General features: G+C 40.1%; 1 protein-coding gene across 4 annotated transcripts in view; it reads right to left on the reverse strand.

Moving 5' to 3' along the window:
- The window catches only part of LOC113164381 (NEDD4-like E3 ubiquitin-protein ligase WWP1), a 40,249-nt gene that overhangs the window by 18,724 nt on the left and 5,945 nt on the right, over positions 1-15,580 (reverse strand). For all 4 annotated transcript variants that reach the window (XM_026363662.1, XM_026363664.1, XM_026363666.1 and 1 more), the window contains exons 2-8: positions 8,760-8,814; positions 8,342-8,433; positions 6,236-6,374; positions 4,351-4,475; positions 3,847-3,999; positions 2,565-2,637; positions 988-1,169 (exon numbers count right to left, since the gene is read on the reverse strand). In XM_026363662.1, coding sequence (XP_026219447.1) covers positions 988-1,169; positions 2,565-2,637; positions 3,847-3,999; positions 4,351-4,475; positions 6,236-6,374; positions 8,342-8,411 — 742 coding nt within the window. In that variant the 5' untranslated portion in view covers positions 8,412-8,433; positions 8,760-8,814. The remainder of the gene's footprint in view (positions 1-987; positions 1,170-2,564; positions 2,638-3,846; positions 4,000-4,350; positions 4,476-6,235; positions 6,375-8,341; positions 8,434-8,759; positions 8,815-15,580) is intronic.

Here is a 15,580-nt window from a genome sequence, read left to right on the forward strand (position 1 = left end):
GCAATTTACTTTACAGTGGACAGTCACACAGTTTGAGAATCCCATTCTCCATGTTAGAGTTAAGATTTTAACATTTTTGTCACTTTGTTAGTCCAGTGCTAAACACATTATTTTTCTACTTTTTGTTATCAAATATCACTGACTGTAAATAGACTGTCTACCGTAGGCATTTTCTTAGCTGAGCAGACGTTGAAATTTAAAAGCTTAACTCCAGTATCGCAGTATGTCTCAGTGAGGTACACAGTATAAGGTAGGTGCAATTTTTCATTATTAGTTCACAACTGCATACTGATTTAAACAACCATCTTGTGACTGGATATAATCATTATGTAACTGCATTTAATGCAGCATACTGGATATGTGGAAAATATTTTGGACTCAACTCCCTAGCAGGTAACAGTCAAAATTCAGTTTTATGCTTCTAAAAATCTAGTTACCTAATCTAATTAGGTAACTAGATTTTTTTTTTTCTTTGAAAGTGACAGCCCATCTTATGTATACTAGAGAGGAATTTATAGTCTCTAGCCAATCTCAGCTCAGTGTAGTCAATGTGCTTTGCCTGCCTTCCATGGCTTACTGCACTGTGCTTTTCTCTTCTTTCCCTCTCCTCCAGGGAGGTTTCGACAGAGATGCTGACAGCAGCAGAGATTATAGGCCTCAGTTAATTAAGATGAATCCAATGTTCTTCTCTACTGTTCACTAGGAACGAGTCAACCATGGCAAACTTTAAGTGGACAGAGACCCAATGGTATCTATATACAACACCAAAGTGCTCTATTAATTTGATGATAATGATTTGCATTATATTTACATTTAGGACATATATTCTGCCCAGGTCTCCAGTAAGTCATATCAAACTTATGTGGGGTATTGGATGAAAATAAGGAAACAGAGAGCAGTGAAACGTTCAGAAATCACAGAAACCAGAGATTCTATTTAAAGCCTCAAAAGATACTGAAAGTCACACTTAATATAAAGCAAATTCACCTGTTCTACTTTCTGTATCGCTGTCTGAGGGTTGGTGGACTGGGGTGGAGTTGGCTGTGGTGTCTCCATTGACGACATGACCAAGGGCAGGACTGCAGGAGCTCGACGGTACCTGACCATCCACGCCACTGGAGGTTGAACAGGAACCTGACCTTGGCCCCAAGTCTGCACCATTCACTGTGCTTTATGAAAAAACACACCAAGTTTAATAGCAGTGAAATAGTTATGAAGTAAATAAAACCAATTTTGTTTAGATATGCCATGCAATAGGCATGCAATACATTTATTCGAGAGTTCAACAAGTGTGAGAGCAAGTGTGCTACTTCCTCTCTTTGTGTTGGCGTCAGATAAAAGGACTTGTGACATTGAGACTATTGTCACATCGGGGAAAGGACAGCACATCATAGAATGACATTGTAATGTAATGGGCATAGTTCAAGAGGCCCTTTTGTGAACCAGCAGAGTTGAGTCAGTACACAGACAGGCCCATACTAAGACCAATACAAAAGCTGCCATATCAAGTCATGGCTTTGTCTAGGGTAGCAAGTACTGGTGGTGGTCACTAGCAAGCAATAACAGCAACACTCTACCAGCAAGTTCAACAAAAAAAAAGGTGTCATGAATTTTGATTTTAATATTCAGTGTAAGCATAAGCCATAAAAGTTTTATTTTAATTTATTAATACTGAATGTCCAGTAAGGCATGTTGTACAGTGGCAGAGCCACATCTGTTCTGGTTCTTTTACAGTGTGAAGGCCTGCAGGGGCTCATAAACCTTCCAGTGGGGGATTACTTTTATCATTGGTATCAATTATAATTCTTTGATCAAGGTAATAAAGTTAAAGGCAAGTAGGCTAGACTAGATTTGGTAAATTTAATCCATTAAAACTGGGCACAAAGATGAAACAAAAACTAAATTCTGCAAGCAGGAACGCACTGGTTGAGCCAAACTGTACTCCTGCAGACAGCATGCAGCATCCAATTACTGCAAGTGCTTTAACAGCCTGTTGTACAGTAGCAACAGAATTAAAGTGGAGGGAGACTCCTAAGTTGGTAACCATTCCTATCTGGCACTCAACATTTCAAGATCTCAGGAACATAGGGGGAACACTACCAAGTTAATTAACCCTGTGCTTTTTACGTGCAGTCCTCTCAGCAACTGGAATGCAGAAGAGGAGTCAGGCAGGCTCAACCCACTCAATAAGCCCCCTGACTCCACCCTGTGTGGTGCTTTCCAATAAGCACCATGTTAACCTCCCTGAATGGCTCTTTTACAGTGTGACAGATTGAGAAAGAGTGTCACCAGTAAGGGAGTAAGTTGAACTTAAAAAAAGGTGAAAGAAAGAGGACTGAAAAAAAACAACAACACAGGACATGACACAGAAATCTCTATGTACTAGTGCAACATTAATTAATAAATCATATTAATATAAAATAAATAATAGCATTCCTTTACTTGTATTTATGTTTCATGGAGAGAAAGCATTGCAGGTCAACAAGAGACAAAATCTTCCTCCTCATAAAATATGTGGAACAAGAAAAATGCCCTGAAATGGTTGGTTTGATTAGTTCGTTTACCTGTTGGCAGCCCTTGAGGAAGAGGAGGAGTCATCTCCGTTTTCATGGATAGCATCACCATTCTGTTGGGACTCTGGAAAAGATTGGAGAGAACAACGTTACAGATATTATAAGCAAATGGATAACTAGTAAACTGGTACAAACTAATGGAGGTCTGGCTGATAGTTCACCAGTATTTTGTATCTGCATGAACATATAGGTCAGGGGTATTCAACAAAAATGTAAAGAGGTCCAGGAAAGGTCCAGAAGATTATAATGTCTTTTACCGCAATATATTATCAAGTAGCGTGCATGTAATCAGTACTTGGCTGTCAAATCAAATTATTTCCGTACAATTCAAAAACCTTTTGACATATTTATTGTTATGTAACATCAAACTGGGCATGTGGCTCAAGATCCTGGTGGACTGGTCTTATTGGGCTCTGAGACTGGCAAATTTCTGTGATTGTACTTCAGATTTGAGTGTGTATGTGTGTTCAAAACCTTTGTGTTTTGTCTCATAATGCCATTTGATATTGTCTCTTTTAAGAGCCACAGTTTCTGAACATTAGTTTAGTGCTCCCAGTGGGTAATATGAACAGAAAGGAGTCTGTTCATTCTGGATTAAAAACTCTATTTTCACTGTCCACTTTTCTCTTTTTGGACATTTTTATATTTATGTCTTCCTTTTTCAGTTTTACTGTCCCTTTCTCAACTTTCTCCTCCTCGTCTTCTGTATCTCTCCTCTCTGTCGTCTCTCTCCTCTCTGTCGTCTGTATCTCTCTCCTCTCTGTCGTCTGTATCTCTCTCCTCTCTCCTCTCTGTCGTCTGTATCTCTCTCCTCTCTCCTCTCTGTCGTCTGTATCTCTCTCCTCTCTCCTCTCTGTCGTCTGTATCTCTCTCTCTCCTCTCTGTCGTCTGTATCTCTCTCCTCTCTGTCGTCTGTATCTCTCTCCTCTCTGTCGTCTGTATCTCTCCTCTCTGTCGTCTGTATCTCTCTCCTCTCTGTCGTCTGTATCTCTCTCCTCTCTGTCGTCTGTCAGGCTTAACTCGCATTCAATTGGCCAATGTGTTCTCGCGTTTACTAATTACTATCGTAAAGATCGCAATAGCTGCGCCACTTAAATTTAAGGTGCCCCGCTAGATTTGGAATCAAAACGTTCAGTTTGGTCTGTAGCTCTGGGTCCGTATGTGACAGCTTTTGGGTCCAGATCCCGACTGCGGTCCGCCGAGGTCATAAACATGGTAATTAAACTGACAACTCCATCATCAGACTCCCCTAATATATAAATGCTGAGCTCACTGGTGCCATTTGCTGCATTGCCATTGGTAAGTGGTGCCAGGTCCTCCTGGTCAGTGACAGTTAGCCCATCTAGATAGACAGTCAGCTCCCCGGTGGGCACCACAGCTCCCTTCTGCTCCACACTCAGCTTCAGCACCTCCTTCACATTCTCTACTATAGAGAAGACATCGTGGATGGATTTTAAGAAAATCACAAAGCAAGAAAATTTTCATTTATGCTGACTGAAAAAATTGAGGTTTAAAAGGCATCAACAAACTGGTTGCTGTGGTGATTCTGATTAACACAAACTCAACAGTTTTAACAACGGTGGGTTAAATAGTTTTATGGAATAGATAAAAGAATCTTTTGCATCATTTCAACAATGAAAATATTGTGTTTATTCTGTTTATACTAAAGTTTAGATCTTCACACTACCACACCTGTATTTACTAAATACTGACACATCGCCATTCTGCACCTTGTATTTTAATATGCATCTGTGGGTTGGATGTAGCTTAATCTTACATTTTCTGTCATGCTGCTCCAATGCTTGCATTAAGTCCAGTGTGGCTCTGCCCAGCAAAGCATCTGCTTTCAGGGTGTGGTGACTCCATACTTTAAAATCCACATGTGTGCACTGTGTTACATTCCTAGAAAGTCAAAAACACAAAATAATACACATTACATGGAATTCTTAGAAAATCTATCTAAAACAATTGGATGCATTTAGCACCAGTGTCTGTTTTTTTTTTCATTTTTAATATAATCTAAGAATGTTTTCTGATAGTGTGACAATGCATCACTTTCACAATTGTACAAATGTTTTCAAGTAAAAACATCTATAGGTGATGAGAGTCATTTGTATCTTTAACAAATAACATCACTATTAACCACTTCCTGCTTTCAGCATCTCAAAACAGTTACTGCATTTTTTTACGATGTGCCCTGCATTCAAAAACATCTCAAAATAGTAACTTGTCCTGGTTGAGCAACTTCTCGCATTTCTTCTCTAACCCTAACCCTATCCTCACTCAAAAATCATAACTACACAGCATAGTCACTGTATTCCCCAATTAGTAAAGAGAAATAGCTAGAATGATGGAACAAGGACAGTGTGTAGAAATTCCAACAGCTTGCAAAAGACCAATGCTTCAAACCCAAATCCACAAACACAGCAGCAGTCTTGTCAGCAATAATTACCAAATCAAGACAATTAGCATTTGCAATGACATGTTTCTGACATTTGGCAGAGCCCTCGAGGAGCCAGAGAGTGGTAAATGTAATGTTTAGGCTTCTGGCTCTGCTTGTGTTTAAAATAACAGAAAGAGCTTTGTGTGTTTTTGTACATCAAATAATCCACCTAAGAGAACTTCAATTTAATTGAATGTTTGATTAAGTGTATGTCATAAAATACACTGTGTGTATAGAATCAAACTCTAGCACCAAACCAAGCAGAGTAAAAGACCTCTAGAAAGGAGCAAAATCTGATGCGTTATTGTGTTTGAGTAGAAATAGCCACACAGATATTTTATCTTCTCCAAATAATAAGACTAAAGATTCACAAGTTATTCCCCTTCACTCAATTGTGAAGCACAACATAATAATGGTCTTGTGTGTGAAATTAGATTTCATACATACATATACCACCAAGAAAAGAGAAGATCATGCTGCAATAAGTAAGAAATAGCATGCTATGATATGCTCACATGTACACAAAGGCCATCGGAGTATTTGCGGCTTTTCTCAGAATGTGTGCTAAAATATTATGTGTATGCTGTGGGTACTTGTTTATGTTTAGATGTATCGATTATCTGTATCGATAATTAGTACAGTACCAGATGACATACCAGTAGTGATTACTATTGCCATCCTGTATTTAAAAGAAAGCTTAGAATTTTCTGTCTGCAGCTATCAAGCTGATGTGTTGCAAACATAAACAGTGCAGACAGATGAGCAGAGTGAGACTATGTGTCTTGTCTCTCCTCAAACTGACCATTAGAGTGGATTTCTCTATTTATCTTTTTTGTGCTTTAATGTCATTATGTATTTATGTTTTTTTTATTTTATAATTTGAAATTTGTTTGAGAATGCCCTTGAAGAGGCAGATACATCTCCATGGGTTAGTACTCTTAGTATAAATTTAAATCAATAAATGTTTTCTCTGTGTGTTCTGCATTTACCAAGGTAAATAAATATTTACTTAACAGTTTTTAACGGTTTTCAATAAGTACTTTCCACATTTTTATATTCAAGAAAACACAAATGTACGAGACATCTTTATGCAAAATTGGAATTTACATAATGTAATTCTATCAATTCTATCAACGTTGTAAGTTGAAATAAAACCAGGATCCCAGGACAACAGTGTCAATAACCAAAACTACATAGGAGGCAAATTGTTGCTTCTTACAGAGTGAGTCTCTCATCCCATTTAGGATTTGTGGAGCTGTGAGACTTCGATGTGCGGCGTGACTCCCCCTCTGCTGTCACCTCCACATAAATGGATGTGCCAAACAGGCTCTTCTTCCTCTTAATTTTGGCACAGGAAACTAGGGGAAGTTTAAAGAAGAAAGCAAAGTGAACATTTTGAAGTTTGCTAATTTTCACTTTACAGATTTATATTGCAGATAAAGCTCTTTGTCACTCAGGACTTCCTAACAGTGATTCAGTGTGACACAAACATTTGGCAGTAACTGTTGTGATGAACTCCGACTGGAAAGTTGTTTTCTAACATATCCAATATCAGTTGATGCACCATAAATGTCAGTCATTTGTTTTTACAAGTTTTTTTTTTTCCTGTCAAACAACGTCACAAACAATGGTGAAACTGTTTGTGACAGTTTCTTAAATGTCCTTCATGTTGGGTAGTACTGTGTCTATAAAAAGTATTCACCCCCTTGGATGTTTCATCCTTTTATTGACATCATAAATCAATCATGGTCAATAAAAGTTGGAGACTTTGACAAAAAAAAAAAAAAAAAAAAAATCAGAAAAATACCTCATTAAGGTCAAAGTGAAAACAGGTTTCTACAAAGTAATATGTGAACAGCCCATTTCAAGTCCATCCACAAATTCTGTAATGGATTGAGGTCTGGGCTTTGACTCAGCCACTCCAGAACATTCACCTTGTTGTCGGTAAACCGTTACTGTGTAGCTTTTGCTGTATGCTTCAGGTCAACGTTTTGCTGGATAACAAATCTTCTCCCAAGTCGTAGTTGTCTTGTCGACTGAATAAGATTGTCCTATATTTTACCGCATTCATCTTACCCTCTACCTTAACAAGCCTTCCAGGGCCGGCTGCCAAGAAGCATCCCCACAGCATGATGCTGCCACCACTGTGTTTCACAGTGGGGATGGTGTGATTGTGGTGGTTTAGTGTTTGGTGTGCCAAACATAGTGTCTAGACTGATGGCCAAAAAGCACCATTTTGGTCTCATCAGACCAAAGAACCCTCTTCCCCTTGACCATAGAGTCTTTCACATGCCTGTCAGCAAACTCAAGTGATGATTTAACATAATTTTTCTTCAACAGTGGCTTTTTCCTTGCCACTCTCCCATAAAGCTTTGACTGGTGAAGAACCTGGGCAACAGTTGTTGTATGTACAGTCTCTCCTATCTCAGTTGCTAAAGCTTGTAACTCCCTCAGACTAGTGTTCCATGTCTTCGTCAGTTTATTTGGATGCCCTGTTCTAGGCAGATTTAGACATGTACCATAATACTTCAGTTTCTTGATGATGGATTTCACTGAACTCCGGGGGATGTTCAGTGCCTTGGAGATTTTTTGGTATCCATCCCCTGACTTATGCCTATCAATTACCTGTTCTCCAGGGAGAGCCGGGAGTGTTCTTTTGTCTTTATGCTGCAATAGTAGTCAGGAATACTGATTAACCAGTGACTGGACCTTCCAGACGCAAGTGTCTTTATACTGCAATCACTTGAGACACATTCACAGGACTCAAATGATCCCCATTTTACTATTTGTGGGACTACTAGCACCAAATACCTGGACCTCTGTTGGATTAGGTCAGTCATTTTAAATGGGGTGAATATAAATGCAAACACTGATTTTACCTTACATATTTTTATTTAATTGACTAAATTAAATTTAATTATTTAAACCTGTTTTTACTTTGACATTAATGAGGTATTTTTCAGATTTTTTTTTTGGCAAAGTCTCCAACTTTTATTGACCATGACCGGCACTGGTCAATAAAAGGCACTGTAAATTGACTCTGCTTTACATAATAAAAGGCATTTTTATAGTTTTTTTACCCAGATGTAGCTGACACGTGTCAGAGCACTGCCCATCTTTCACCTGTTGTGTAGCTAGGCTCCTGTTGATTCTGTCTTGCTGTGTGGGATGGTAAAGATGGCTTTTCAATGATAATAAATGGCCCTGGCTCTTATCCATATGTGTGAATACCCCATCAGTGTGAGCTGTCTGATTGACTAGATCTCAAGTACCACAGGCCACAGTACCATTCCCATACATTCTGGTCTGCTATGTTCGGACTCACCAATGGCATGGAGCTGTGACGTCCCTCTGTGGTTATGGCTAGACTCTGCTCTGGATGAGAACGTGGCCATGTCATACACCACAGTAGGAAACCTTCAAAACCATAGAGACACCAACACAAAGTATAACCAGTTAATTTCATCAGCTCATGAATCTAAAAATGAATGAGTGCTGTTTAGGTTTATGGCTGTGCTTCATTCATACTGCTCTAAAAAGCTCTTTGTCAAGGTCCAACCAGCTTTTGATAGAAGGTTGCTCAAGAGCCTAAATGTCTTTATTACAAAAAATAATAACAACACTCTCTAACACTCAAAGAGAGTGTTCATATTTACCTAATATTTATCAATAAATTATGCAGTATTTGGTTTTTCATTTTTTTTAGATTTTACTTAGACAGAGCTCTGAAAAAAAATACTCACAACTGGTGTTCTGCTGGGCCCTCTAGTTCAGCCTACTCCGTGTCCCATGGTTCCTCTGAAACAGAAAAGAGCTCAGCACAGTTTGCGCAAATTCACCTCTGATTAAGACAGCGTATTGTTGGTTTGTACTGAATATCTCACAACATATAGCAACAGTTTTATACATGCTAACTGCTGTGTTCGCAAAAAAAAGGAATACATAAGACATTCTGCAAAGGCGCTTTTTCTTTTTTCACTACCCATAGTATTAGATCTACTATCAGATCAATAACACCTGCAAATGTTTCTGTCTAGTTTTATCAGTGATCAGGAATGTGGTGAGTCAAGATATGCTAGTGCAAGTAAAAATTGCAGTTAAACTGGAACTAAAGACCTGGTCAACAAAATAATGCATCCATAATGCAGGTATTTGATCACAACACATTCATATTAAGTGTCAATTCAAATTCAAATTGTAGTTGTGGACTGTGAATATGTAGTTGACCCTGCTTTTCAGACTACCTAACAGCTTTTCCTTAATTTTTTTAATTGTTTAAGTGTGGTACCTCTCTGTTCTGAAAGAAAATGAAAATCAGAAATAGCTTTTGAGTTGTGGTTTAACACTAAAACTACGACAGACCAGTCAAATGACAATATACCTAGGAGCCCGACAAGGTGGTCAAATGACAACCTGGCCCCCTGTGGACAGCTGCTTTTATTATGTAAAGACAGTCGTTAGCGGCACACGTCGGGGTGGGGGCAGATTGGGGGAGAGGGGGGTTGTTGCTGACTTAGCACAAGAGGAAGGGAGGCCGGCTGAAGCTCTGCCTCACCAAGACATCTTATGGAGACATCCACACACATCTTCTTCTTCCTTCTCCAAAGCGGGATGACAAGTCGTCTTTGGTGTTTTATCCGTTCGTCACATAACAAGTCACATCAGCTATATGTTCACAGATGCAAAAATGAAGTATACAGAGAAAAGTACACTGAGCCTACTGTGGAACACTGAGGAGGCCTGGTTATGTTCTGGGGCTGGCACAGGGTTCTTAAATCTGTGCAGAGTACAATGAAATCTCAAGGCTTTTATGGCACTCTGGAGCAAAACGTGCTGCCAACTGTCAGAAAGCTTGGTGTTTGCCACAGGTCATAGTACTCCAACAGGATAATGACTCAAAACACACAGCTAAAAAACACCCAAGAATGAATAAGAACAAATCATAAGGACTATTTTGAAGTGGTCTTCTATGGGTCCTTATCTAAATCCCATTGAGCATCTGTGGAAAGAGCAGTGTGGAGAAGGCACCCTTCAAGCCAAAATACCTGTCAACAGGTGCAGAAGTCTCATTGACAGTTACAGAAATCGTTTAAGTGCAGTGATTGCTTCAAAAGGCTGTGCAAGAAAATATTAAGTTAAGCCAGTTTCATTTTTTTTTTGTTTTTTTAAATGATTCTGTTGAGCCACAACTCAAAAGCAATGTCTGATTTTCATGAGTTAATTTTTAGTTATTACTTTTGTCAGTTTCAAATTATTTCAGTGACCTTTGTGGGTTTTTCTTCTTCTACTTTTGTCTACGTCTGTTTTTTTTTGTCCTGGTGTCAGGTGCAGACATAAGAGAATAGAAGAAAAAAAAAAAAAAAAAAAAGAAAAAGAAAAGAGGGACATACAGAGTCAGAAGGCACAATAGTAATTATGAGAAAAATATGGTTGTGGCTGTGAAAATAAGTATGACTATAAATATTAACGTAGATATGTATATGAACAGAAATCGGTTGGGAGGGATGGGTTTGTGCAGAAGTTATCTGGGGGGAATTGGGGAACTGTTCAGCAGGCTGACAGCAGCAGGGAAGAAACTGTTCTTGTGGCGTGAGGTCCTGGTCCTGATGGACCGGAGTCTCTTGCCAGAGGGGAGAGGCTGAAATAGTGCATGGCCGGGGTGAGAGGCATCAGCTACAAACCCCGACGTTGGTTTCATGGTGTGTACCACACTGAACATGGACCACAGAAGACTAAAGAGAGAGTTGTCTCAGGAGATTAAAAAAAAAAAAGATAGAAAAACATGTTAAAGGCAAAGGCTGTAAGACCAACTTCAAGCAGCTTGATGTTCCTGTGACTACAGTTGCATGTATTACTCAGAAGTTTAAGGTCAATGGGACTGTAGCTAACCTCCCAGGGCGCGGCCATAAGAGGAAAATCTATGATAAATTGAAGAGATAGTAAATACAAATGGTTACTAACGAACTCAGAACAATTTCCATAGACATTAGAGGTAAAATCCAAGGTCAAGGTACATCGGAGTCAGATCACACCATAAAAATAAGTATGACTATAAATATTAACGTAGACATGTATATGAACAGAAATCGGTTGGGAGGGATGGGTTTGTGCAGAAGTTATCTGGGGGGAATTGGGGAACTGTTCAGCAGGCTGACAGCAGCAGGGAAGAAACTGTTCTTGTGGCGTGAGGTCCTGGTCCTGATGGACCGGAGTCTCTTGCCAGAGGGGAGAGGCTGAAATAGTGCATGGCCGGGGTGAGAGGCATCAGCTACAATCCTGGATGCACGTCTCTGGGTCCTGGAGACGTACAGGTCCAGGGGTGATGGGAGGCTGCAGCCAATCACCTTCTCGGCAGAGCGTATGATTCTCTGCAGCCCGGCCTTGTCCCTGGCAGTGGCTGCAGCAAACCAGACTGTGATGGAGGAGGTGAGAATGGATTTGATGGCAGTGTAGTTGGTCAACATCTGCTTAGGGAGGTTGTACTTCTTCAGCTGCCACAAGAAGTATGGCTTTTGCTGAGCCTTCTTGGTGAGGGAGCTGATGTTCTGCTCCCACTTGAGCTCCTGGGTGATGGTGATGCCCCAGGAAACGGAATGACTCAACAGAGGTGACTAGGGTGTTACAGAGGATGACGGGGTAAGGGTGGCTGGTTCTCTTCTGAAATCCACTATCATCTCCACTGTCTTGAAAGCGTTGAGCTCCAGGTTGTTCAAGCTGCACCATGACACCAGACGGTCCATCTCGCTTCTGTAGGCTGACTCGTCTCCATCGGAGATGAGGCCAATGAGGGCGGTGTCGTCTGCGAACTTTAGGAGTTTGACAGACTGGTGTCCAGATGTGCAGTTGTTTGTGTACAGGGAGAATAACAGAGGAGAGAGGACGCAGCCTTGGGGGGATCCAGTACTGATGGTCCGGGAGTCCGAGACATGCTTCCCCAGCCTCACGAACTGCTGTCTGTCTGTCAGGAAGTCTGTAATCCACCTGCACAGTGAGTCCAGCACGTTCAGCTGAGAGAACTTGTCTTGGAGCAGAGATGGAACAATAGTGTTGAAGGCAGAGCTGAAGTCCACAAACAGTATCCTGGCATAGCATCCTGGGGAGTCCAGGTGCTGGAGGAGGAAGTGGAGAGCTGGTGAACTGCAAGGGGTCTAGCAGGGGGGCTGTAATGTCCTTGAGGTGGGACAAGACAAGACGCTCAAAAGACTTGATGACCACAGAAGTCAGGGCAACAGGTCTGTAGTCGTTCAGTCCTGTGGTTTTTGCCTTTTTAGCAATAGGGGTTATGGGTTTTCCAGGACGTGGAAAAGTCCCTATTTCTGTTCAGCAGCAGTGTCATTTCGTCAATTTTGTTGCATAGTGAGCGCATGTTGGAGAGGAATATTCCGGGAAGCGCAGTGCGTAATCCGCGCCGGCAGAGACGAACCAGCACACCTGAGCGCTTACCTCTCTTGCGTTGGAAATAAATCCACAGGGTTAGTAGCTCTGATGTTCATGAGCTCTTCCCTGGAGTAGGAGCCACCAGCGCTGTGGCAGGAGACAAGTTTAGGAGACAAAAATACAAAAAGAAGAGCGCACCAAAACACCGTGGCAGCCATTCGTGGTGCCATTATGAACAGGAATTGCTAGTAATGTCATTACATTTGGCTTAAGCATGATGGTGTATTGAACTCAGTGAATAGTCTTAGGATTAAAATACATACAGTAAAACGAGGCAAGAGAAAAAACAGAAATACTTTATAAGTGCATTATTGCGAACAACCAAAACCTCATAGTTCTAATGGAAAAACCAGGTGCTTCCAGGAGCTGTGGATCAGACCTGCACATCAGTCAGGAGGAATTTTAGCCCATTCTTTCTGGCAGAACTGCTTTAGCTAGGTCATATTCTTTGGACATCTCGTGTGTGGCTCTCTTCAAGTCATTCAGTCAGTCACACCATCTCTATTGGGTTGAGTTCCGGGCTCTGACTTGGCCACTCCAAAGGGCGTATTTTGAAGCCATTCTATTGTGGATTTGCGCCGGGTTTGTGTAATTGTCCTATAGCATCCCCCAGGTTCTACAAAGTTTCAGCTGACGTACAGCTATTCTCACATGATCCTGAACAGATTTTTGATACTCTTCGGAAATCATCTTCCTCACTGCAAGCTAGCCAGGCCGTGATGTAGCTAATCATGATGTTTCCTCCCCCATACTTGATGACGTGCAGTGACCTTTTTATGCCAGATGTAGTGCTGTGTGTCATTGCCAAATAGTTTAATATACTGTAGTTTCATCAGTCCACAAAACATTTTGCCAATACAGTGTCAATGTGCTCTTTCGCAAACTTCAGGCATGCACCAATGTTCATTTTAGTAAGTAGCAGGCTCTTTCATGGTGTCCTGCCATAGACACCCTGCTTGTTCAATGTTTTACCTACTGTAGACTCAAGAACACAAATGTTAGCCAGTTAATGATACCCTCAAATCTTTGTCTGTCTCTCGGGCTTATTTCTTGATTTACAAACAAACTAACTATAGACTGGTGAATTTCTTTGACATCACTTTGTTACCCTTTCCAGCTTTATGTAAATAATCAATTCTTGATCATAGATCCTCTGAAAGCTCCTTTTGGCCAGGCATGTCTCACATAAGCACATTTTTCTTGTGCGGAGCAAATTCAAAAAGTTTGTTTTTTATCAGTCGAAGTAGCTCTAGTCCACACCCTCAAAATTATTTTCTTAAAAATGGTAAATGGACTGCACTCATATAGCATTTTTTTACCTAGCTGGTACTCAAAGCGCTTTACACTGCGCCTCATTCACCCATTCGTACACGCAAGCACACACACACTCACACCGATGGCAGAGATGCTATGCAGCTGATCTGACTCACCGGGGGCAACTTGGGGTTGAGTATCTTGCCCAAGAACACTTGAATCGAACCACCAATCCTATGATTGGCAGACAACTGCTCTACTTATTGAGCCACAGCCACCCCAGGTGATTCCACAAAAGACTCCAGGTATACTGGCACCTGACTCTAGTTAGCTTTTTTGACATCATTTTTCCAAGGGTTGACATTCTTTTTCCACTAGCACTATGAGATTTGTATGGTTGTTCTCAATAAAAACATGAAAGAGCAGAATACATCATATTTGTTAATACTCTTGACTTAGATGATGATCAGATAACGTTTTCTGACAAGTTAATGCAATAAACCACCAAAGGTTCACATACTTTTTCTTGCGGTTGTGTAATATATTGTTTTATTTCAACTCCACTGTTGTGGCATTCAGAACCAAAATGATAGTATCACTCTCCAAATACTTATGTATCTTCAACTTTTTATGTTACCAAACCTATCGTCGGGCAATTGGAAGTTTAATTTCACTGTATAGATATGGCGTGGGACAAGGTGGCACATTAGTCATACACAACTCACTGAAAGTAATGTAGAGAATGCTTTAAAATGCACTGCCTCATGCATCCTCAGTCAGCTAGGTTAGAAAGAAACAACTATGCAAACACAATCACCAGAAATCTGACAACAATCATCAGTTGCCTAAATGCTAAAGTACAGAGTACAAGGACAATACAAGTACTCTGCATGCTCAGCTGCCTCACTCACAATTTTCAAAAACTTGCTGAAAATTTTTCTCTTTCTCTGCACTTAAAATCTTGAAAAAAAAAAAAAAAACAATCTTGCACTTATACCCCATGAAACTAAACAGTTTTACAGCACTTTACTTTAAAGTTCTTCTCCTTAGCTTATATTTTGTTTGCTTTGCACCTCACTTCTAAATTGCTTTGGATAAATAAATAAATAAATAACTCGATGTAAATGTGCACACTGTCAGTGTTCGTTAGACTGAAATCTGTCTGATTGAAATTTGACTTGGGCTAAAGATTGTTTTTTCAGTGCAGAAGAAAATATAAAAGGCATTACCCAAAGATCCTTAAACACTAAGGACAGAAAGACTGCATGAAAGCTGCATAAAAGCTGCAGCAAATAAAAAACCAAGACAAAAATAATCACCAAGTTTAATAATCAAATAAATGAAATGATGCCTTCTTTTATTATAATTTTCTTTGTAAACTGTGGATATTTGCTGGATTTCATGTTGTTTTTATGAGAATAACCTAAATATATGTTTGTTTATGCACTGGAAAAACTGCAAAACATTTTTAATCGAGTAACTGTCACACTAATCTAGAAGGAAAATCATCATTAGTCACAAAACTAGTGTGAATTATATGCCTTTTTCTTTATTATTATATATCGACATCTAAGCACAGGTTATATCCAAAGTCCAAAAAATAATAAATAATAAAAATGTAGGATCATTATGTGCCTAGGAAAGTAAAACCATGTCTAATTTACTGGTCAGCCTGTAGAAGGCAAACAGTGGATCTGCATACAAAACATCAAGTACCCTGCTAACACTGTGGTGTGTTCGTGGTGCGTGAGGTGTGATGTGTTTTTGTGCATCTATATGATGCTTAAGCTTCTTCACGTAATGTTGCTGACAGACCTGACAAATAGGGCTTACGCAAAAAGTTACCAGAGTAAAACAGTAACACTAGCATATA

The sequence above is a fragment of the Anabas testudineus genome, chromosome 2, assembly GCF_900324465.2.
Source record: "Anabas testudineus chromosome 2, fAnaTes1.2, whole genome shotgun sequence".
NCBI lineage: Eukaryota > Metazoa > Chordata > Actinopteri > Anabantiformes > Anabantidae > Anabas > Anabas testudineus.